The sequence below is a fragment of the Anas acuta genome, chromosome 2 (assembly GCF_963932015.1).
Source record: "Anas acuta chromosome 2, bAnaAcu1.1, whole genome shotgun sequence".
Taxonomy (NCBI): domain Eukaryota; kingdom Metazoa; phylum Chordata; class Aves; order Anseriformes; family Anatidae; genus Anas; species Anas acuta.
The window spans coordinates 4,134,255-4,160,106 of NC_088980.1; the positions used below are offsets into that span (position 1 = coordinate 4,134,255).

Consider the following 25,852-nt stretch of genomic DNA (forward strand, 5'->3'; position numbering starts at 1 on the left):
TACATATGCATAGATAGGATCACATAAGTCTTCCTTCCTTGGGATATTAAAGGCCCATCGCTGTTTTACAGCCCATTCTCACTTCTGTTTCCTGTCCTGCAGTAGTAGACAAGTGAGTGTCTACAGGTACTGGATGCCCCATCCCTGGAAGTGTTCAAGGCCAGGCTGAATGGGTCTTGGAGCAACCTGGTCTCATGGAGGTGTCCCTGCCCATGGGTTGGAATTAGGTGGTGTTTAAGGTCCCTTCCAAAGCAAACCATTCTGTGATTTTATGATTCTATGACATTTCTAGTTACAGGGCGAATGATGAGTTCACTACTTTTAATACCAAAATTACTAGACTGAAGACATGCAGAAAATGTGTGTCTTTAACTGAGCTTGCAGTTTGTTTAGTGGGTGTGCCTGCTGTCAGTTCAGGCAGAGCAGGCAACACATGATGGGCAAAAAGGTTTTGATTTTACACATGTATGTAGCTGGAAGAGATACTAAAATGGACTAATTTAGCCTATAATCGTGTGGGAATTTAACTTGTTTTGTAGTGCAAAAATAACGTGTTTTTTTTTTTTTTTTTTTGTTTTTGTTTTTTTTTTTTTTTTTACATTTTTAAGTAATGGAGTACATTATCATAAATCTGGCTAACAGAAATAACATAACTAAAAACAGCTCAGCCAGAGGGCAGCAAATAATAAATAAATAAATAAATAAAAAGTCAGCTTAATATTTCTGAGGAAGTAAGCATAAACTTATACCTTTCAGCTTCAATGCTTACCTAGTAATGCATTTTACATTATCATTTATCTGGCAAGCGTTTCACAAACACTAATGCCAAAATAAAGATCTGATTAGTTTTAAGCCCAAATATGTAACATGCTTAGATGTTGCTGTTAAGTAATGAAAACAAACAAACAAACAAACAAATAAATAAGTCTGTGTTTCCCCTTCCCAAACCTCCAAATACAAGTAGTTCACATTATAGTGGTTTTTTTTTTGTTTGTTTGTTTGTTTGTTTGTTTTTCCCCAGGGGGCTTCAAACATCAAATCAGCAGTCTGCATTTAGCTTAAATAACTTCCATATAACATATTTTGGCCACAGATGCTGAGTGAGACAGAAATTGTAGGACCAAAAGCGTTTTAAAAGAGCACACAGAAGCAAAAGTATTTTCTTTTTCTGTATAAAGCTCTAGAGAATTAATAAGAATTTTGCACTCCTAAAACAGCATACAGAGCAATATTTGACATGAGAGGACATTGCATGAATATGTTATCAGGAAGGCCAGAAGCAGTAAAAAAACTACCACTTTGCATCTTCAACAGAACTTTTCACCAGTCCGGAATAAGTGTACATCTATAAAGTATACTGGTGCAGGGTGTGTACTGACTGCATACAAAGGCTGACAAACTATTAAAGTTGCCAACAGACACAAGCGTGATCTGGCTGAAAGACATTTATTGAGAGTATTTTCCCTTAGGAAATATGTTGATGAAGTCTACAGTCTAAACTGTATCAATAGCAAAGAAGTTGTCATTTGTTCATTTTTAAAAAGGGGGAGAACTGTTATAAAGTGCTCGCTTTCCATGTTTTAAGTGTCTTGTTTGAATAGAATATTTATTTAGAAATTTTATTTTCTTAAAAAAAAAAAAAAAAAACGTGGTTGAAATTGTGAAGAAAAATGTTTTAATCTTTACTGGAAAGAAAAATATCCAAGTGCTACAAAATAATTCTAAATTGCATTATGTAGGGAAAATATTTTTCCTGTTCTCTTAAAAATTGATTTCCTTTCGTTGTTTGAAAGATCATGAAGTATTTAATGGTATGGATTATTAATTTGTTTATATATATGTATATATATAATTTTTTTTTCTAGAGACACTGTGATTCTTTGGCGTCTGTCCTCATCCATACAAGAAAACACATTCAATAGTTGATTTTAAAAACGTATTCCAGGAAACATAATAAACAGCATTTGTGATAACCTGACAAGCCATTTTATGAAAATGAGTCCCAAGATATTGATAATGCAAGACAATCAATTGCACAAGAGTGACTTAGTCATTCATTCAGCATTCACATGATATCCATAAAAGGTAACATACTACTCAATAAAGATGAGTTTTCTAAGAGCTAAAGAAACCAAAGTCTAGTCTAAGCTATTTTTTAATTACTCTGCAGCAAAGAGAGCACTACACAGGTTTATGATGGGTCATACCAATGTCTGGAGGTGCTCATCTCTTGTTATTGACTACAGAATGATTGTTAGTAGATTCTCATATAGATAAATATCTTCAAGTAGACATCCAGATTTTAGAAGGCTAAATATTGTCCTAAGTGCACTTGTTGACATCAGTTAGGTACAAACCTCAGCACTAACAGGAACAGAAATATACGTAGACAGTTCCCATTCATTAGGATGGTGATACTTCTCTTTTGGACACAACTATTATTATACAGCACATAATAAATATATCTCTGAGATATCACTGAGATCGCCATGTTTTAGTGCAGAAGGGGACCCATACCTCACCAATCCTCTCTTCCAAGAGATTTCCACATGGGAAAAAAGCAAATCTGACTGAAACCCTGTTTTCTTTTCAGGAACATGAACACAAGGAAGCCTGGAGTGAGCTATTCACCCCCTGCCCAGAAATACAAAGAGAGTTTTGTTGAGTTGGGTTCTGTGCCCTTGGGGACTACAATGACAGCAACACTTGGGCTTTATGGTTGGCAGTGTTTTTTAATAGGCCTCATAGTCGTTGATTAAATAGCTGTGTCTCTGTTGGCTTGAAAAAGAAGCCCTGGAAGCAGCCTTAAGCGCAGTACACTCTGACTCGCATCTCCTTCCTGTCCCTATGGCTATTTCAGAAGCAACCAGTGATCTGGAGGGCCTTGTGATGTGTAATCCTGGGGCAAGCACTGCTCATGTATGCTCCCCCAGGCAGGCTTAAGGCATAACTACTTGATCCTCAGGAAGGCCCAGATTCTTGCTGAAGGAGGTGAATTAACTTTAAGAAGCAGTGGAGTGTTTACTTTGCAGATTGGGAAGCAAAAGTAAAGAATAGCTATTTATTACAAATGATGGTGAGAGGGACCAGGGGACATATAGAAGACCAGACCTCTAACATTTTTTTTATTATTATTACTTTTTGTTCATTTCCTCTCATCCTGCTCTTTTGTTTCCATTTCCCCCTTCTCTTTAATGCAGCTTTGGTTCTGCATCACAGCTATCTATTCAAGCTGCCTCTAAGGTAAATTTTAAGCTGCTGACTCCGCAAACTTTAGGAAGAGGAGGCCAGCAGCTGACTTGCTAGAGACTTGAATAATATACCTCCAGGTATTGGATATAAATAGCTAAGAAACATAAAAAAATCACTGATTTTGATTTATTATTATTATTATTATTATTTTTAAACAGGCTCATTTTCCAAGACATCTTTTTTTATTTCCTAATTTGGTATTTGACTGCTCATCCAATACTCCTCCAAGCTCATGAATTCAAAACCAGCAGGCAAAAGAATCATATTAATGTCCTTAAATCAGTGTTGTCATCATATTATTTGCCTGTCACAAAAATTATTACTACTACCAGAGGGCAAAAAAGTGAAGGCATTAATGTAGGACAACCATTTTCTGCTTCATAATCCTTTCATTTCTAAGACCTAGATATAGGCCTTGCATTTCTAAGACCTAGATATCTTGCCTACCTAAATAAGGAAAATTACATATACAAGCCTGTGTTTGTGTGTAGTATGAACCAGAGGGTGATGGAATAAGCATTTTTCTAGAATTTCTTTTTTTTTGTTTGTTTGGATGAGCTTCCCAAGTAGTTGTTTAACCATAAGCAGAATCTGAAGTGCATTCATGAGGCAGAACAACAAGACTATGGTACTCTGAGTATTCCAGAAATATTCAATATCTTGGAGAGCTATTGTGACAAGCTCAGGGGATAAGAGAGTGGTGAAGGAGGAAGGCAGAGTGACCCAGGAGGATACAGGGGGGGTGAAGGAGAAAGGGAGAGTAAGCAAGTAAGGAAAAATATCCTCCCCTTTCCCCTCCACAGATTGACTCCCTAATGAAAAAAAACAATAGGTATAATTGCTAATAGTTTCCAAGATACAGTTTCCAAAGTACAGAGTCGACGATGTTACTGAATACAAATAACAAGTTAGAGTCATGACCACGTATTTCATCGTCTCATAAGCCATTGCTACAACACACAGCACCATAATGATCTGAAACCAGGGCCCGGAGAGGATAAACAACACGACAGAGAGCAAATACGGAAAATAATGTACTATAATACTCAATTTGGAAAACAGGCGCAGCAGAGTTGAGATTAAAGCAATCAGCATTATGACAAGTGACTATTAAGCAGGTCTAATCCTTACACCAATTTTAGTTTAACACACTCTGGTCAGATCTGCCGTTATCTCAACCTTTCGGGCCCCACGTTGGGCGCCAAAAAGACTGTCGTGGTTTAACCCGGCCGGCAGCTAAACACCACGCAGCCGTTCGCTCACCCTCCCCCCTCCCTCTCTGGGACGGGGGAGAGAAATGGAAAGTGAAGCCCGTGAGTTGAGATAAAGACAGTTTAATAAGACAGGAAAATAATAATAACAAAATAATAATAACAATAATAACAATAATAATAATATGGTGATAATAGGGAAAATAATAATAATATGTACAAACAAGTGATGCACAATGCAATTGCTCACCACTCGCTGACCGATGCCCAGCCTAACCCCGAGCAGTCCGGCCCCCTCCCCCCAGCTAGCCACCCCTATATATTGTTTAGCATGACGTCAGATGGTATGGAATACCCCTTTGGCTAGTTTGGGTCACCTGTCCTGGGTCTGTCCCCTCCCAGCTCTTACTGCACCCCCAGCCTGCCCGTTGGCAGGACAGAGCAAAATTCATGCTTTGTGCAAATAAGTTTAATAAGCTTTAAAATATTTTAATCAAGTGTGTCTTTCTTCCACAACTAACACCTGCATTCCCCAAGGTGCGATGGCAAGTCCTGGTGTACTAATTACAGCACCAACATAAAATGGAGGCCTCACACCAGCCTCTGGTGTCCTAGGGGTGTCAACACACTAGGAGTTTCCCAGAGAAACAAAGGGATTTACAGAGTTCTCAGGTGGAATCACCTCAGGTGGAACCCTTTAGAAGTACTCATCCCCCCTTGCTGGCAAGGCAAGGAACATCTGGGACCTGGGATAAAATTTTTTTGTTTCCTAACAAGGTCCTTTAAGCTGTGTGGTGTCCAAGGCATTATTTTTTTTGCAGCACGGAATCCCTTAGATGCTCTCTGTGACAGACTTTCTGAAAGCTTGTTTTGAAACAACCCTACCCAATATTACAAATCCTGACTCTTCTTTTTTTAAAATAAATCACAGGCTTTTAAGAGGTCTTTATATTCTGCTGATTCCCCCCCAGCACCATCTTGTGATGAGAATAAAAAATATAGCACCAGTAACACCTTGGCTGGCCTAGGTATTTCTCCTCTGGAGGACATTCCCAGCATGTCCCTAGCCATTGTACAGGAGCTGCTGTGGTATTGCAAGTAACAGAGAAGTCCCATGCATCTGTGCATTGTATTAGAGACTCGCAATCCTACAGAAAGCTTGACATTTCATGATCTGTAAGCTCATGAGCTCTTACAAATCATAAGGCCAATAAACTGATCAAAAGCTGGCTTATTAAATCCTACATGGAAAAACAGGTTCCTTAAAGAGCAGACACCAACACAAGCATACACGTTGCTGTCCCTAGTGAGAGGGGACATCATTTCAGCTATGGATGCTCAAGCAAACATAGCAGGGACAAAGAGAAAGTAGTGGAATAGTGTATCTGAATATACTGCTTCCCATATTAAAAAAATAAAAAATAAAATGAAATGTAGATGATTCTGTTTGACTGTAGCTAACCACTGGAAATGACAGCTACAGATTAATAATTATAGTTCTCTTCTCTGTGGATTAAACAAAGAACAGAGGTCTTCTAAACCCTTAGAAGATGTTACCTTTCCAGTAAACAGGATCTAAGGAAAAAGACCTAGTTTCTCTCATCCTCTCTTAATGAATGGAGACTTGAAAACAATCACTTTGAGGTCTGGTTCTCTGATCTGTGAGATGCTGCCTGCACATCTGTATTTATACATCTGACCCCCATACTGAGATTGCACTTCAATGTTGGTATACAAGAGACATCACTTAACACCTTTCTTTTTCATCTCTGCATTTATTATTATTATTTTTAGAGGAAGTCCATGAACATGTTTGCCAACTAATGAAACACTACAAGAAATATCTTTTCACTTCAAACATTTAAGCTTAGCAATATTAAAAACGTATCCACAAGAATTTCCAAGTATTAGTTGAAAAATGAAAGAATTATTACAGACAGTTAGAACACCTGCATTGCAGTTACATTTAAAATTCAGTTCATATACTAAGCCAACTTTGTGAGTCATGAATTTCATTGTTTCTCAAGTACATTTGGAGCCAGACAAAGAAACCATGGTTTCTTTGGATCCTATGGATCCTATGTTTTCACTAATTTTATGGTGATTTTTGTTAACATTTCCAATTAAAAATTAAAACCCCAAAAGCAACAGCCTAGTGCTATCACAAATGAATTGAAAAAATAAAAATAAAAATAAAAATAAAAATAAAAATAAAAATAAAAATAAAAATAAAAATAAAAATAAAAATAAAAATAAAAATAAAAATAAAAATAAGTGGGATGAAGAAAACTGATGTATAAATGAAAAGATAAGATGTTTGGACTAAACTGAAAATTATGAGAGTGACTGAAAATAAGCAGTCTGGCTTTCTTTAAAAAAATAAAATAATAATAATAATAATAATAATAATAATAATAATAGGTTAAAATATCAATATAGACATTTAGTTTGAAAAACATTTCAAATAGAAAAAAAAAATAATAATTTCAAGAATTGCTCTCAAACATTTGTCTTTACAGGTCTAACATGTATCTTTCTTCTAGATCCTGCCTCAAGTACCAGAAGATTAATAAGAATATGGAATACCTTTGAGATAGACAAATAGAAAATAACTTGTTAAACACATGAAAATTTAATCAATCTAGTCTATGATAATTAGAATTGGCTTAACATGCCCACATCTAAATTTTAAGTAGCATATTATTTTCTTTTTTTCTGGTCCGAGCCTAGAACTGAAGGCACCTAGATCTTTCCATTAATACATTTTGTCCTCTTTTTGCCCTTTTTTGACCTGTTTGTGATTGTAGACCATAGTCTGTGTGGTTTGGTTACCTGTGAATAAAATAGGACTATCTGTTGATGTAACAAAAACATGCACATCCAAGCAGGTGTATAAATTCAAGATTCAGGAGCCAATGCTAATGAGGGATGGAGATGTGCCTTGAAATTGGGAACTATACCACTACTGAAAACAATAACCCTTCTTCAACGTAAACAGATATTTCTTGAATGGTACAAGATGTATTTAGAGAGCAGTAAGGTAAAACAAGACTTTTTAAGGAACCTTTTGGAGGACAGGATGACATTCAAATTTACTCTAATTTTTAAAATGTCACATCCACTCAATCAATAAAAAATTTGGAAATCTGTATGACAAAATAGTATCAATCTGAGGACATCAGCACAGCATATAAGGGATGATTCAAAGAGAAAGTGAGTCCCAACAGAGGGAAAATATGTTACCACAAGCATTATAAAAATTCTCAGCAAGGGAAGAACCATAAATAACATTCAGCATTCCTGAGTTCTAGTCTGTGAAAATGAAGGTTGGGGAGGTAATAAAGAATGAATAGTATACACAAATTATGGTATAATCTCTGTCATGGGCATAAGTCTCTTCACTGACCAAAGAAATGTGTGTGCATATTCAAAGGTTCATGCATGTAAAATCACTACCTGGATTCCTGCAGGAGTCTATGATTAAAACTTGTATTCAGAAATAAGCTCATAAACATTGCAGAAACCACACAGACAAAAGCATATTTGTTCTTATTAACTCTGGTTTGCTTCATAGTATTTCATTAGAGAGCTGTTCTTTCCAAAAGCAGGAGCAGATCACTGATTATCCAGCTCAGTGATCACAGTTATGTCCTGAAATGCTAAGAATTGGAAACTTTCTGTCCTTTTACACTTGCCAGGAAGGTCATCCATCTAAAAGCTCAAGAGATATATTCAGTCACAGTTATTTTCCTTAATTAAAAATTGTTCACTTCTAAATAAGTAGATACCTTTTGGATGTCTCAAGCTGAACACCAAAAATCTTGAAATGTGGAAGATCACTGGTCATTAAAAAAATTCCATTTGACTTTCACTTCACATGATCACATAACTAATTTTATTACAATTTGAAAAATGTTCTTTCTTACCCAGGAATTCAGCAGCTCTACCAATCTGCCTTCCAGTTTCACCTGATGTAGGATACAACTCACTGTCACTTAAGATGAGAAAACATTGAGGTGACCTGGGCTTAATTGTATGATGGGAACTCCTAAGAGACTGAGACATGTCATTTGTCGTTTCTGGGTCTCAAACTAGATACATCAAGGTGAGGTTATGTAATCTAATCTATGCACAAAACCACAGCACCTGAATTTGAGCTAACCTCCATTTATAGTGGATAGATACATGCACCTCTGGAAGACAGTAATGTCATGCTAAAATAATCATACGAAATAGGTTAACTGGTGGGTTTTTCCTTCCCCATTACCTTAGAGGAAGTCTAGTGTAACTATTTCAGAGATAAAACACAAAAATTAAACATACTCACTTGTTTGTAAGTAATACTTTCTATCTGAATAGGAATAGTCAGAAGCATCATTTACCAGAAAAAAATATCAAAAATCAGATATTTATATGGTGAGGGGTTAAATTATTTGAATGAACATTCCCATTCTAAAGAATCTAGTTGAACATTGTTATATTTTAGATATGCAATTAATTACAGTGGTTTCTGAATAAGACCTTAGAGGAAAAAATGCATATTTATGTGTGCCAAAAAAAGGTGAATACTGTATGCTGACCATTATGCATTGAAGATGACAAGTTACACAATCAGTACAAATAAGCAAGAAACTGTAAAAACTGGTAAAATATATAGTTTACAGTGACAGTTCTAGTCAAATCAAAACCATATTAACTATTTCTTCCTTAAAAATAAAACCAAACTATATTTCAAGAGTGTTTTAAAATGTCTGTCTGTTAGAGAATATTAAGCAATTGTAAAGTACTTGTATGGAAGTTATAGAAAGCTATTAATACGAAAGATAGATAATTTAAATACCAGTGCTATTTCTCTGGTATCCCTTTGTGCAGTGCTTCCTGAGACATGATGAAAGGCACAGTTATGATCAATGATCTAGCTAAGAGCTGAGCTGAAATGCAAGATGAATTTATTATAGTGGTTGTATAGTGTTGCTTACAGTTTCAAAGTGAAAAAAAAAAAAAAAAAAGCTTTATTCAATGTTCTTACAGCTTTTATGTGAGACTAGATAGAGCCACAATGCAAATGGGGACAACAAGCAAGAATAGACTTACATGACAAATCCCCAAAAATGTGTTAAGACTGAGTGATTCAAGGGATAGTACATTATTTGGTAAGTGAAGGATTATGATGCGAATAAATCCAAGTACTATTCATAAAAAGCCCAAGTTCTTCATAAAAGTGACTAAAGAGTTTGAAAGCCTATATCTTTAATGGCCTTCCTGTATAGTTTCTGAAAAATGACTCTCTGAAAATTGAGGCAACCAAAAGCACTGGCTGAAATATCTGGAGGCTTAGTCTTCATAGGACTGATGGAAACCTCTAATTTTATCGCTTTTGCCTGGAAAAATTAATCTTAAGCGGATTGGAAATAGGCATCCCACTATTTATTTATGTTGTTTTATTATTACTTTAATTTTATTGTTATTTTTAATCTCAGACACTAGCAGTGAACAAATCCCTTCAAAGAACTGACTTGCCCTTGTGCAGGATGAGCAGTGGTCCCAATTCTATTACAACTACAAAGGAAGTTGGAAAAGGCTTAACATAACTTACAGGTCCACACAGAAAAAGACAGAATGAATGTTAACAGTAGAACCTTAATGCTTATCAAGTGCTAGACTTGGGAACACGTATTTAAATAATAACATCTTATTTACAAGGACAATTATCCTTACCATGGGAAGCAATATGAGAGTGAAGAAGCAGGTCTTCCAGTTGATGGCCATCTTGTCTCTCAATTTTAATCTTTATTCAAGATTTTCTTGTTTTTAACACTGTTACTGGGGATGAAGCACACACTCTCTGCAGATGTTATTGTCAATGTCTTCACATCAAGGCTCAAATTTCTGCAGTGAAAGAAGAAAATGATTATAAATATGTAAAACATGGTGGAGAATGAGAAAGAAATGGACAGAAAACAGCACAACAATTGAACTGTCAGTTGCATATATTAGAAGTCAATCATACTTATGGATTGCAGCTACTATAAGACCTTCTTGGACAATAAATATAAGGCCAGAGGATATGGCTTTAAGATCAGTCACTTGCATCATAAAAAGTACTGAAACAGACTCTAACAACAAAGGCCTCAATTGTACCTAAAGAAGAGGCAGAATGGAACATTTTGAACCAGCCAAAGGGCCTGTCTGCTTCATTTCTGAAGTCACGGTTTGACCGTCCTGATTTCAGTAATGGCTCAGAATCATGACTGAGTGAGGATTTTTTAAGAGATGGTATGACTTGAAGATTTATTCCTAGAGTTTGCTTGTCCAGACAACAAAATCCATGACCAGATTTGTTAATAAACTGATAGCTTTTCAAGCACACACCAATGGAGATGGAAAGAAATTAATTGTACTCTCAGACAGGCTAAAGTTTTATCCATAGCAGGATTGATTTACATGGGTGATAGTGCCATACATATCTGTGACTTTTACTGCTTTGTCTGTGCCAAGGAGCTAAACATGTGGTCAGGACACCATCAGAATTGTATCCCTTGCATTAAATATATCCTAGTTCTTTATGTCATAACTCGTTGTTTAAAAATTCCCATGCAGTCCAATTCATTATGATTCTCAATATAGTTACATAATATTGACAAGAAATTCTCTGTTTGAATCTCTGGCAGGATTCAAACCTCATTACCTTTTAAAAAACCATCTTGCCTGAGATATTCACGTCTTGATGATAGAGGACTGAGCTTGATGTCCTACCTACAGGCAGGTTTTAACACTGAGATATTCATTAAAAATGTATTTGTCCATCACCTGAGATGGATCCCCTTCCATTTATCTCTGCGCTCCAGACCAAATTCCTACAAGATAAACTCAGCTAGTGGTCTTTGGCTATGTCTGTAGCGGTTTATACATAATCTTTTTGCTTAGGAAGGTATGAGAGTTTAGCCCTCTCAAGGCCAGAAAAAATTCTTTCATCTGTTTTGTTTACAGATTGTACCGGGTCTGGCTGGGATGGAGTTAACTTTCCCTGCAGCAGCAGTGCTGTGCTCTGTACTTGTACCTAGAACAGCACTGGTATCACACCAGTGTTGTGTCTGCTGCTGAGTAATACTGGCACCTCATCAGGACCCCCTTTAACCACCCCAGAGCAAGCAAGCTGGGGGTGGGCAAGAGGTGGGAAGGGAACATCACCAGGACAGCTGGATTAAACCAACCAAAGGAATATTCTGTACCACATGATGTCACAATCAGCAATAAAAGGTGGAAAAAGGAAGAAGAGGGAAGGGGTGGGCTCTCATTGTGAAAATGTCTGTCCTCCCAAACACTGGCTACGTGCATTGAGGCCCTACTTCAAGGTGTGGTCAAGCATTGCTTGTTGATGGGAAGTAGAGAGTAATTTCTTTCCTCTGTGCTTCCACGTGGCCTTTACTTGTTTTTCTTTTTTTTTTTTTTCTTCTTTTTAACTTTTTTTTTTTTTTGAGTAAAAAGAGTAAACTTTTCCCCTTTTTCTTTTCCCTTTAGTTAAATTATTTAATTATTAATAGTTTTATCTTTATAATAAATTTCCCTTTAATTAAATTATCCTTATCTCAACCTGTGGGTTTTTTGTTTTGTTTTGGTTTGGTTTGGTTTGGTTTTTTGTTTGTTTGGTTTTTTTCCTTTTCTTCTTCCCCTCTTTCCCCTCCTCTTCTGAGGAGGGGCAGTGAGAGAATGAGTGTGATAGAGTTCAGCTGCCTAGCAAGGTAAAACCACCACACATATGTAAATGAAGACTTTGAATGCAGAGGTGCTTTTTAAAATCTTACTCTGTGATGCAGGTTTTCTGTATGCCACCTATTACCTATGTGGACATAAATAAGACTGGCATACATCTTCCAAACTAGAGAAACGTTTACACATGTAAACAAATTCTTGAGAAAGGGAGAAAAAAAAAAAGTCATGAATAATAAAAATTCAGGGATAAAGAACATGCAAACGTATGTAGAAAGAATAAAACAATGTCATATTGGGAAAAAAAAATCAGAATGTGGCAAAGGAGAAAAGGCTGAAAAGAAATCATGCTGAATACAAAAAGTAAATACAGGAATGGTATAGGCAAATGTGAAATAACCTTTACAATCACTGGACACTCAATTTTTATATTTACTGTCATGTACCACAAAGACATCAGCATTTACAAATTTAAGTCTTTCAATTAAAAAAATAAATAAATAAAAGCAAAAGAAAAAGAAAATTAAGCTCTCAATAGATTTTTGTCTTCTTTATCCAGACCCTGACTAAATGGAGAACAATGATTCACAAAATTCTCTGAACTGATCTGCCTTCTTCCATCCCCACTCGATCAGTCATTCTTGCTCTGCTCTGGTACTGAATTTAATTACTTAACTGTGTTTCTGATGGTTTATCAAATAATGAGGGACTGATAAGATCTCAGCTGAGGAGGAGCAAAAACATCCATGGTGACATTCAGCAGCAAAAAGATGGAAAAAGAAAGTCACTCCATTAACAGAAGCAACAGACAACCTTTCAGACGCATCAGCAGACATTGGATTGGAAATTATTCCTTGATAATTTGCACTCCTGTGCGCAGGCAGGCATGGCCAGAAAGGCCAGAGAGTGGTATGGAGATTTAATTTTGTCTTTGGATTGTGCCACTGTCATGCATCAAAAACAAGATTTAAATACAACAGAAGGGTGGGAGAGAGCTGACTAAATGTATGGACAGATAAACCGTGGTAAAGCGGTAACCTTTAGAACACACTCTTTCCACTATACCTTTTTAAAGGTAGGGTTTTACTTTAATTTGGCATTCACTAGGCTTGAAGAGTGGAGGTTTTGTGTTTTATGCTAGTTTCAAAGAAACTTCTGAAGATATGAGAACATCTGCTAACCATTTTACTGCCTTTCTTTGACATTTTGCAGAGCAAGTAAAAGAATCAGCTTCATTTTTGCCTTCAAGGTAGTCACGGAAACCTGTATCAAAAAATGGACTGAGGTCTTCATATCATCCACAGAGGCCCACGTGTTTTTTAGGTAATACCAGCTACCAGGCCCATGAATTTGTGTCTTTGACCTGCAAAGAAATCTGTACATATAGTTTAGCAGTTCCTACAGTGTATGACACATACAAGTGCAGAGTCCACTTATTACCAATAAAAGGCTAATTATCTCACAATTAGGTACAATCAGCTATATTTTACAAGAAAAATGAACTTTAAAAAAGTAGAGACACTGTCTTTAAAACATTTCCAATTCTATTCAGTACTGGGAGAAGAAACAAAAATATTAATACAAGGCTTGGAAGGAAAGTCTGAATTATTGTATAGATTTCAGATGTCACTTCTAGTCACATCCTGACATTTTATTAGTAAATTGGAGGTGTTGGTGTTTCATGCAGTTGTTTTATCTGCATCTGCTACCATAATTAAAATCAGTGAAACCAGAATAGCCAACAGTACAGAGGTTACACCCTCCAAGGGAAAAAAAATAAAAATAATAATAATAAAAAAAACCTTGAAGGTCTTCAGGGAATAATTTCAAGCACAGCTGAAACACAAGAAGAAAAATGACTTGTTTAGGTCAACTGATGACTTAAGAAAGTCACACATTATCTATAAAAGGAGATTCATCTATCCACTGCAGTCATTTTCAGTGCCACAGAAGATTCTTTGTGTTACTTAGTGGAGAATCATAGGTCCTTCAAGGGCAGGTTGGAAAAGCTCTGGTAATTTGTTCTGCTGCAAGTGTCCATTTCTTTCTCCTATCTAAAAAAGGACTCTGGTGCACCTAGGTCATATGTGAATTATATATTATAGAAGTCTAAGGCCTGCTGAGGAGGATCCCACTGTGGGAAGCCCATAAACGCAGAGTGTACACTATGATGTCAGTGACCAATAAAAATCGATAGTGAGACCCTTCCAAGCAGGACATGTCTGCTCCCAGGTAGGCATAAAAGAATTGATACTTAAAACAAATCTCATATCGAATGATATCAAATTCGATATCGAATCCCATATCAAATAATAGATAGAATTGTTATACCGTAACTCAAGAGTTGTACCCATATAGGATGAACAAAAGAGGATTTTAGAGACTGCATAAGGCAGTTATGTGTTGTTACTGAGACCACACTGAAAAAAAAGGAAAACACGATGTTCTAGGATCTTGGTTGTGGTCCTCTGAATGTGTGCCAGTGGTTTGAAAGAAAAGCAATAAACTTCAAAGCTGACCAACAAAGGCTTAGACCAGAGGTGATCAATTGTGAGTTCATTACTTAATTAATCTTAATTCAGAGTCTGGTCAGGGCTGTTCACCACATCCTTCCCATGCAGCATATTGGAGCTACTGCACAGGTGCAGAAATCTGAAAGCTTCTGAAAATATGCAAGATCGATCACACTTTTGCAGACTGAAAATTATATGTTGCATCAAAGCCACCCATTCCTTGCACAGTTATCTCAGTGTTTCTTGTTGGCATGAGCAGAATTCTGTTATGCAGAATACACATGGGTGGAGAACGAAAGAGTGCAAAAGAAAGAAGCAGCCAAGGAGAATACTCCAGCTGTTACCAGTCAGTTTGTCTCACAGAACACTACCTCAGCATTTCCAAGTTCTCCCCAGGGAAGGCGGACTCTAAGGCTGTTTTTGACAGAAATTTTGCTAGATGGACACCTTTGGCTTAGAAACGAACAGGTAGTTATGTAATTGATACTCTGTTTACCTTCCTTAGGCTCTCAATGTAAAGTGTAGAATTCAGAGCATTTTATTATTTCCCCCCTAAAACACCCTGAATGTAACATGCCACTTTCATAATTTATATTAAAGGACATAGTGAATGTCTCTCATGTCAACTGAGACTCTTGCTAGCAAGAAATAAGCACAGTTGGGGAAGCAACCCTTCAATGACCTAGGACTTGTCACCAAATTTTAGAAGCACAGAAGACACTTACTCATAAATGAGCTCATTGTTAAGTCTCTTTTTATATAGTCAAGTATATAAAGAGAGAAGTAGACATAGGAAGAGAGCAATTTGTCTGACCTATTTTAGCTGTCTACTTTAAACATTCAACTTCTCTCCCTTGAGTGTAAAGGAATTCTTAACAGCTAGCTATGTTGACATCTACATTGTGGATATGTAAATTTGGCCAGCCATTTCCAGATATACAGAAATGTCTTGACAGCACTAGGAAGAAATGCCACACTTTTGTCTGAAAAAATTGGTAAAGAGCAACCTGGACTTTGTAAAAGGATTGTCTATGAGAAAAGATTCAGCCAATGTTATAACATGTGGACTGATGTGTGGGTCATGTGCTGCAAAATATACATTGGTTGTACAATCAGGTAGTCTCTTCTAACATCCTTTGTTTTCACTATTTAGGAGAGATGTTGTTTTTGACTTCAGAGAACAAAATTAAAGCAAGCAGCTGATACAAAGCTGATGGTCATTTTTAATTAAAATAGTTGTGATCATAGAATCACAGTCATTAAAGTTGGAAAAGACCTCCAAGATAATCTGGTCCAACCACTCCCCTACTACCAATGTCACCCAATAAACCATGTCCTTAAGCACCACATCCAACCCTTCGTTGAACACCCCTAGAGACAGTGACTCCACCACTTCCCTGGGCAACCCGTTCCAATGCCTGACTGCTCTTTCTGAGAAGAAATGTCTCCTAATTTCCAGCCTAAACCTTCTCTGGCACAACGTGATGGCATTTTCTCTCAACCTATCAATAGTCATCTGCGAGAAGAGGCCAACCTCCAGCTCCCCACAACTTCCTTTCACATAGCTATAGAGAGCATTAAGGTCTCCCCTGAGCCTTTTCTTCTCCAGATAAACAGTTCGCTCAGCTGCTCCTCACAGAAATTGCGTTCCAGGCCCTTGACCAGCTTTGTAGCCCTTCTTTGGACATGTTCCAGGGCCTTGATGTCCTTCTTGTAGTGAGGGGCCCAAAGCAGAAAACAGTACTTGATGTGTAACCTCACCAGAGCAGAGTACAGGGGGACAATCACATCCCTGGCCCTGCTGGCTACACTATTCCTGATACAAGCCAGGATGCCAGTGGCCTTCTTGGCCACCGGGGCACTCTGCCGACTCATGTTCAGGAGAGCATCAATCAGCACCCCCAGATCCTTTTCCTCTGTGCAGCTTTCCAGCCACTCTCCCCCAAGCATGTAGCACTACATGGGGTTGTTGTGGCCAAGGTGCACGACCTGGCACAGAGCCGTGTTGAACCTCATCCTATTGGCCTCTGCCCATCGACCCAACCAGTCCAGGTCCCTCTGTAGGGCCTTCCTACTCTCCAGAAGATTGATACTTCCCCTCAACTTGGTGTCGTCTGCAAACTTACTGAGGGTGCACTCAATTCCCTCACCTAAATCATGAATAAAGATATTAAAGATATAAAAATCAATATATATTCAACTTGCTGCCTAGCCTAGACATTGCAGTATTAAAGAATATGCAAACCTGTTACTAATACACAGTAATATTTCTCTCTCTATCTGGAGGAATAGGTTCTTTGATTTTTTTTTTCATTATTTTGTTTATTATATAACATGAAGGAAACACCTATGAATTTTACTAAAACTCCATTTTTAAACTGAAGATAGTTCTCTCAGACTCCCTTTGATTCCTTACTCATCTTTGTTACTCTTTGCTGGACTCACTCTGGTGTGTTTATGTCTGTCTTGTACTGAGCGGGTGAGCACTGGACACAGCACTCCAGCTATGTCTCACCAGGCTGAATACAGAGCATCACCTGCCTTGCAGTGCTCCAGTGCTTTTCCTCATACCCAAGATGCTTTTAGCCTTCATAGCCACAAAGGCACATTGGTGGATCAGGATCAACTTGGTGTTTACTGAGAGCCGCAGGTCCTTTACTGCAAAACTGCTATTCAACCATCTGGTCCCCAGCCTGTACTGGTACATTGGGTTGTTCCTTCTCGGGTGCTGGACTTTGCATTTGTCTTTGTTGAGCTTGAATGTCTTCTCTGCCCATTTCTTCAGTCTGTTTCTTTCCCTCTGAATGACAGCAGAACCCATCATTTGGTATCACAATCATTCATTCAAAATTTGTATCATTACCAAACTAATGAGACTGCACTGTGCCCAGGTCATTAATGAAAAAAATAAAAGGCATTGACCCCACTGATATCTTAGATACTTATAGTTCAGACTAGGCTCTCTTTTTTCTCATAGAGAAGAGGTAAGTATCCTCAAGGAACAATTTCAGTATCTTTTTGATAGATACCTAATATTGGAAAAAACAAGATTCTGCTTTGATACAATATGTGTAAATATATATATATATATATATATTTTTTTTTTTTTTTTTCTCTCTCTTTCTACTCAGATGGACTAAGGTGAACAGAGAAAATTCCATCTCTTTAAGACATCAAAATATTAATGGTAAGCAAAACTGAGAACTGTTTTCCATCCATGTCATGGCATTTTTGTACTTTCAGTACTATCTTTATTCCTTCTATTAACATAGCCTAATAGCTTCCGTGCATGTTTTAGTTCAGCTGCTCCCAATTATAAATTTGGTAGAGGCTTATTTTTTTCTTTTTCTTTTCCTTTCAGTGGTTTCAATTAAATTGAAATTCCCTGAAGATGTAAGACTATTATAATTGGTTCTTCCAAAGTACAGTCCTTATCGTTTCTATATACCCTTGTCATTAATAGAATCATGAAATAGATTTTACACAAATGTAGCAGCAAAAGTAGACTATACTTGCCATAGCCCTGTCAGCTCTCGTATTTCCCAGTTGTCTAACTTTACAGAATTTTCCTAACGTTAAGAAAAAACTCTCAAAACTATTCTAGAACAGGTTTATGTATTACTCATTCAGTTCAAGAAAGATATCCCAATTTACACCTTCTGAAGATCTGAAGCAATTCTTGATCATCTGAAAATTTTGCTAGCACTTTTGCTAGCACTTTTTTAAAACTCTACATCATATTTGTTTAGCATAGATCCTTCTGGCACTATTTATTGATTCTGATAGATGATGCTTGCTTGCTTGCTTTCTTGCTTTCTTGCTTGCTTTCTTTCACAAACTCTAGTTAAAAAGTTTGGCTTTTCTAAGTGATTCTTCATGATATGACAATTCTTCTCCATATTATGATGTTTGAACCATATGAATGAACAGTAAAATATTGAAGGGTGCTGACATTTAAAGGATTGTTCTAGATATCTGAGTATTTTGACATTACAATGACTTTGAAACTCTCCATTGGAGCTATTGCAAAAGGGTTTGATATGGACATGAGTGGATCATTTGTCTATAGGTCAAGTTTTCTAGCTTATTTTGCAATTGTAGCAGCAACTACTGAATGTAGTTGATAACTCACTGTGTACAGGATAGCTGTTTGGCAGATTTCCCATTTAACATCACCTGTAAAACTCATCCAGCAATTCTTGTCTTGATTCGGACTATTTTCCCTGTTCCGTTATCTGTTGGTTTTATTGTGCACTTACTTTTTTGACTTCCTCGAAGAATTAGGAAAATGGCATTATTTCTTTAACTAAAGACTACAGATAATCAGTTGTGGTTAAATATTTTTAAACTACCATGTATTTAATAAGCATTAGTCAAAGTAAAAATATGGCACAAGAAACTTTATCTTCACAGGCAGGTTGATTACCTGTATGAAGCATCTGTGATGCATGCAGCACTTCAGAGCTAATATGAATCTAATAGGAGATTATGAAGATAACTACATGCTGCTCCATTCCAGCAGAGCTTTAAGATCTCTTTGGCAAGGTCCTTTAAAAGAACTAGAACGCAACCAGTCAAATGTATTCTCCAGATGGCATAACAAAGTTTTACAACAGCTACTTGATTAATTTGATTTCCTTGAGTGGTCATCTGCATTTCATTCCCTGACCATAGGTGTACCTACTGCTTTTTTCAGTATCACATAGAATCTCTTGGGGACTCTGTTACCTCAGTCAACACTGCCGTTGGTCTCTGATTTGAACCCAACTAACTAGCCAGATGTCTGCTCATAAACACCACTTGACTTATTTTGTCTTTTGAGTTTCTTTCTCTGTGTCTGACAACTACTTATATACCCTCACCCAGAACTGAGTGTATCTTAATGAAATTTGTTAAAGAGAATAGGCAAAACACAGCTAAGGACTACACAGGACCCAAGCCCTACCAAGACTGCTGTGAACAGCTTTAGGATCTTCATATTTCTCCTAGGAAACATGATGAAATGTTAAAAGCATTGATGAGAATTTGAATTTCCCAAGCACTCCTACCCTCCAACAGTCTATGAAATGAAGACAGAAGCTATGCATGTAAACACACTTCTGGAAACAGAACTGCTGCACTTGTCCCTCACTGTAATGCAATTTGCTCATCGTCATATGTGACCACACAGTACTGCCACAGGACAGGTTAGCTGGGGCCCTGGGCAGCCTGATCTAGTAGAAGGTATCTCTGCCCATGGCAGGGGGGTTTGTGATATTGTTGCTTGATATAACAGAAAAGCTGTGAACAGGTGATGCACGTGATCTTGGGATGCATGCAATCATACAGAACCAGTGACTTCTTTGTGCTACCTGATGGTTGCAGCATCAAAATCCTGAAAGAAGGGTAAAGGAGACAGCTTTTTTTTTTTTTTTTTTTTTTTTTTGACTTATATCTACAAGTCCTCATTGCTATTTTCCCACAAAAAGAGCAGAGCCATTCTGAGTATAACAGCTTGTACTTCATTGAGCACTTTGACTTGGCAATCTATAGTGATGTCCCAGATGAATATCCATTGGCCTCCTCCACAGATATGAACAACAATATAGAAAGCTTTTACAGGCCAAAGTTCCTATTGTGATGAAAACTTATCGTGATGAAAAAAATAATAGATATAATATGTTTCCTGATTCCTTGCTGTGCAGAGACGATGAATCCCCTACTTTCTTGATTCCTCAAGTATATATTCAGTTCAGTTATCAAGGAAATGTATCCCAGAACAAATCTAGGAATGCAACCCTGTCTTAATAGCAATGAAAAGCATTTGTTTGTTTCAAAGAAGAGTTTCATTCCTACACCGAGAGATAAAGATAAGTCACGATATAAGCACTGACAAGTTACATAATTCCTTTCCACCCACATTTCTTATTGGCTTCCTTTTCTACTGTGCCTCAAATAGCCTAAAATTTGCCCAGCTTTATCCCATCTTGTGGTTAATGGACTCATTATGTTTAGACAGTATTAAGACCTTCAACAGCATGTGGTCTTGCAACACCAAGAATGGAATTTGTGTCACATAAATCCAGCTGTCTAAAACCGAAATGTCTACATCCATGCTGGTTTCTCTTGGCTACCTTTATAGTGAACAAAAGATGAAAAATGCACCTCAGCGGCACATGGGTTAGCCTTGCTCTGGAACAACATGTATTCATCTTAGTAAGCAGAGAGCTAATAAAGCAGAAAGCCAGTTTGATTAGCTTAGAAGAATCTGTTGAATAGGGACAGCCCTGAGCATAGTAGAAGTATAAACAAAGGAGAAAGAAAAGTAATTGAAATTAAAATCAGCGCTGGAACAGAGAATTGTAAAGCTGGGAATTAGAAGAAAACTTCAGACCATCAACAGAGAGAAGCCCTGAAAGTGTCTTCCAGAAGCAGGAGGATTTTCAAAAAAGATTCCAATTCTAAGAGGTCTCTATATAACCTGAATATTTTGTAAACCACTTTCTCTGAAATGTGGATTGCTGCAGTGTTAATACACATAGGTTCCCAATCACCCGACCTCTGACTCAGAGCTGGCTCCCATCCAGCCCCCTTAAAGCTGGAGTGAACTCATGTCTTAGGAGAAAACTGCAATGTGTCTTTCCTTCTCCCATTAATATACAGGCAGTGAAGGCTGATGAGCTTCTTTGGTAGTGGATGTTGAAGGTGATCATGGGATAAACAAATAAACAGGCAGGAGGCATTCAGGCCTCAGCAGAAAAGCTCCTACTCATACAGAGGACCATCCTAATCTCCTTCCTTCAGTCTAACATAGCGAGAAATGAAACTGAGTTAAAAGAAAATGTTACTTTTTTTTTTTTTTTTTTTCCCTTAACTTCAGCAGGTTATAAAGGACTTTGCACTCTGTCTCACAAAGCAAGAGCACGTCAAATGACACAATTATGAGAATGTTGCAGGCAATCCCAGACCTTTCAGTAAAATACATTGAAAATACATTGAGGAGAAGAAGAAGAAGAAGAAGAAGAAGAAGAAGAAGAGGAAGAAGAAGAAGAAGAAGAAGAAGAAAAAAAGATAAAAGGCACTGCAAATGCTTCTGAAAAAAAAAAAGAAAAAAAGAAAAAAAAACACAACAAACAAAAACAAAACAAGCAAAACAAACAAACAAACAAAACCAAAACCCTAATAACTTGGGTAGTACTGAAAAATTATTCTATGCCATAAAACTGATTTGCCAAGCCTCCTTTACAACACTTACAATGTCTTAGCTCAGGTCCCATTTCAGAGTGTCCAGTGCCTTAAAAAGTTGCAGATAACTATGTCTTACAGCAGTACAGATTCTTATGAGGACTACATTTAATAGGTTAAATCTAGAAAATATAAACATTGTCTTAGACATGTAAACATATACACAAATGAAAAATGTATTGGCCAAGATCTGACATGCTCTCTTCTTTTGTTGTTTCAAGAAATTTCAAAATAAAAAATATGCAAATAAACCCACTAAAATGCAACTAGAAGGGATCAGCTGTATCCATTATTGCTTTGTTTTTATTTCAGTGGAACTCCTGTGTATTAAAGCAGAATTTTTCTGGTGTAGAAAACCTTAAAATCTGTGTGAATAGGAGTCAATAGAATCTATAAAAAGTGGGTTATTGTTCTCTATTGAATGTGGTGATTGAAGTGAAAGCAAAAAAACCCTGATTGTAGATATTGTGGTGTGTGATGCTGAAGTTTCAGACTGACAGAATCATGATGAAATTGTACACAACTAAACTTGATATAATTCAATTTTTGCTTAGAAACCATGTGGATTTGGCATATTCGATGTGGTCCAGAAGGATACCAAAATGTTATTTTTTTTTTTTTACTGAATAGCTTTGAAATTTATTGTCAGTCATACCAGTAAAACCTAGGATTTAAGGACGTAAATTCAATTAGATTGAAATCACCCTTTCACCAAAATGATCAAATGAGAATCTGGATAGGCTGCATCGATGGGCTGAGGTCAACTGCATGAAGTTCAATAAAGCCAAGTTCCAGGTCCTCCACCTGGGGTGCAGTAACCCCAAGCAGAGCTACAGGCTGGGAGATGAGTGGTTGGAGAGCTGCCAGGCAGAGAAGGACCTGGGAGTGATGGTGGACAGTCGGCTGAATATGAACCAGCAGTGTGCTCAGGTGGCCAAGAAGGCCAACAGCATCCTGGCTTGTATCAGAAACACTGTGACCAGCAGGGCTAGGGAGGTGATCGTCCCCCTGTACTCGGCTCTGGTGAGGCCACACCTCGAGTACTGTGTTCAGTTTTGGGCCCCTCGCTACAAGAAGGACATCGAGGTGCTTGAGCGGGTCCAGAGAAGGACGACGAAGCTGGTGAGGGGCCTGGAGAACAAGTCCTACGAGGAGCAGCTGAGGGAGCTGGGATTGTTCAGCCTGGAGAAGAGGAGGCTCAGGGGCGACCTTATTGCTCTCTACAGGTACCTCAAAGGAGGCTGTAGTGAGGTGGGGGTTGGCCTGTTCTCCCACGTGCCTGGTGACAGGACGAGGGGGAATGGGCTAAAGTTGCACCAGGGGAGTTTTAGGTTGGATGTTAGGAAGAACTTCTTTACCGAAAGGGTTGTTAGGCACTGTAACAGGCTGCCCAGGGAGGTGGTGGAGTCACCATCCCTGGAAGTCTTTAAAAGACGTTTAGATGTAGAGCTTAGGGATATGGTTTAGTGGGGACTGTTAGTGTTAGGTCAGAGGTTGGATTCGATGATCTTGAGGTCTCTTCCAACCTAGATATTCTGTGATTCTGTGATTCTGTGAAGTCAGTACTTTATGTTACCTGAAAATGCAGCCTGCATCTAAATTCATCTTTTTGATACAGTGTATATTTCTTAAATAAGGAATCATGATTAAGAACAGAAAATTCATTCATTAGTAACCTATTTTTCATGACACAGAACTCCTCTACCTGTAGAACATAATCTTGACAGGTTATGGTCCAAGACTGTGGACTGTGTAGAGTTTAGACTGTAGATCCAAGACTGTGTAGAGTTTAGAATCATAGAATCATGTTATGAGTTGGAAGGTACACACAAAGATCATCAAGTCTAACTCCTGGATCCCCAAAGGACCACCCAGAAATGAGAACATGTGTCTGAGAACATTGTCCAAATACTTCTTGAATGCTGACAGACTCAGTGTTATGACCACTTCCCTGGGGAGCCTGTTCCAGTGCCTGACCACCCACTAAGTGAAGAACCTCTTCCTAACATCCAGCCTGAACCTCCCCCTGCTGCAGATTCAAAGCTTATCTGTTTCTCTCCATTGATTACCAGAAAGACCCTAAATTTAAGCCGTGGAGGGCTACAAAATACACATATTTAGGAGGTGAGATTAATCCCATTCAGTAATAATAATGTTAAAAATCCTCACTCATTTTGGGTACAAAATAACATGATTTTTGAGGGCATTAAACATGCCTGAAGTTCAGCCAAATTCCTGCTCTCCCCCAAGATAAGTCATGCTCTGCCCATACAGAAAGTTCAGAGTCTATATAGCTCTGACATTCTGGACAGGTTGCAAAAATTTTCTCAACATTTCCAAAGACATGCACTCTGGAGAAATACTGACACCAGATAGACAACAAAAATCATGTTGCTGATAACCAAAAATGTATTTTCCCTCCTGTGAATTTTTAATTCCTAGTTCTGAAGCATGAAGGTATTAAAAATTCTTAAACAAAGAGTCACAAGAATATATATATATATATAAAGCTTTACTTTTACCTTAAATGGAATTGTTTTAATTGAAATTAAAAATAAACAAATAAATAAAGGAGGGAAAGAAAGAGAGAGATTTGAGAGAGGTACACAGCACGCAAAATTTCAGCCCAAACAGTAAAAGTTTGCCAAAGCTACACTCATCTGATTAGTAGTATCTTGTACTGGGAAGCAAATTAAGGTCAAACAGCATCAAGCATCCAGCAACAGATTTCTTTCCTTGTCACTGCAACTTCCCTTTACTTTCCTCACATTAGATCAAGACTAAATTCTCTTCAGGACTTTATCTGCACTCACTCTGAGTTTAGCATAATTTGTATTCAGCAGAAAAGCCACAAAAGAAACAGCAGTTTAAGAGCAGTGATGCAAACCAAAGTTTATTTAGGTCGGTTTCTCAGAAAAATAAACTAACTAAAATCTGTGGCAAGACCTTGAAGTACTGATATGTTTCTACTATGTTGATCATCATCATGTGTCTTTCAAGTACTTTGGGGATGAAACTTTGAACCTTTGTAAACTCGTTAGGTCAAAGAATTTTAGCCAAAGATTTCACAATTTCACTGTAGTGTATAATAGAGCAGTTTTCCATTATTCCCCTATTTCTTATATGCCTCATGGAGAGGATTTCCTCTAATCTCTTAAAATAGCTACAATAACATTGCTGGAGGCAGCAGTGCTCCACAGGATGGTTTCTCGCAGAAACACAGTACCTGCCCATCCTAGTCAGTGTTTGACAAAAACATTTTATAAAGAAAAACAACCTAAGAAAGAGAAAGCTTTATTGATCTCCAGCACTGCAAGATCCACTTCAGCAGCCTCCAAAGGATGCAATTTATTAAGATGAGAAATAAACTTGTCCCAAAGCCCTCATTTCCACCTGCTGCATTATTAATGACCCTCATGCCTGTAGATGGCAGAGAGCTACATAAAAGTAGCCTTCTTGGATTTTCCTATCCCCGGAAAGGTGGAAGATTAAAGGGAGGGGAGGGAGGGGGGGCAGGAGAGCAAATCAAAGGAGAGACCACCAGTGTTATGTGAGAGCCAGTTAGCAAAACATAGACCAAAGTTTAATGGTTCATTTGTGCACTGGCTAATAGACTAAAAACCTCTGAGACATCCCTGATTTTAAACATGATAGAAAACTAAGGGACTGAATAGTAGTAACAGAGAGAAACTCTGAGTTACCTTTATATTTTTTTGCCTCAGTATGGTCTGGCAAATCTCAGGCTCTTTTATTGCTGTCCCCTGGGAGCGTATTCTGCTGCAAAAACCTGATCTCATCTGAGGCACTGGGCAAACAACACCAACAACAAAACAAACAAACAAACAAACAAAAACTCTACCTGAACATACAGAAAAGGTACTTTCACATTTTATGGTATTCTTTTAATCACGTCCCAAAGTTCACTTCTCTCCCTAGAGTTTG

At 37.6% G+C, this 25,852-nt stretch overlaps 1 protein-coding gene across 17 annotated transcripts in view; it reads right to left on the reverse strand.

The window, feature by feature from the left end:
* ADCYAP1R1 (ADCYAP receptor type I) overlaps window positions 1-25,852 on the reverse strand; it is a 142,140-nt gene that overhangs the window by 98,697 nt on the left and 17,591 nt on the right. For 16 of the 17 annotated variants that reach the window (XM_068673292.1, XM_068673298.1, XM_068673291.1 and 13 more), the window contains one exon: window positions 10,182-10,352. In XM_068673292.1, coding sequence (XP_068529393.1) covers window positions 10,182-10,232 — 51 coding nt within the window. In that variant the 5' untranslated portion in view covers window positions 10,233-10,352. Of the gene's footprint in view, window positions 1-10,181; window positions 10,353-17,324; window positions 17,347-25,852 lie in introns of those variants that run through there. The other variant, XM_068673297.1, reaches the window with a different exon arrangement.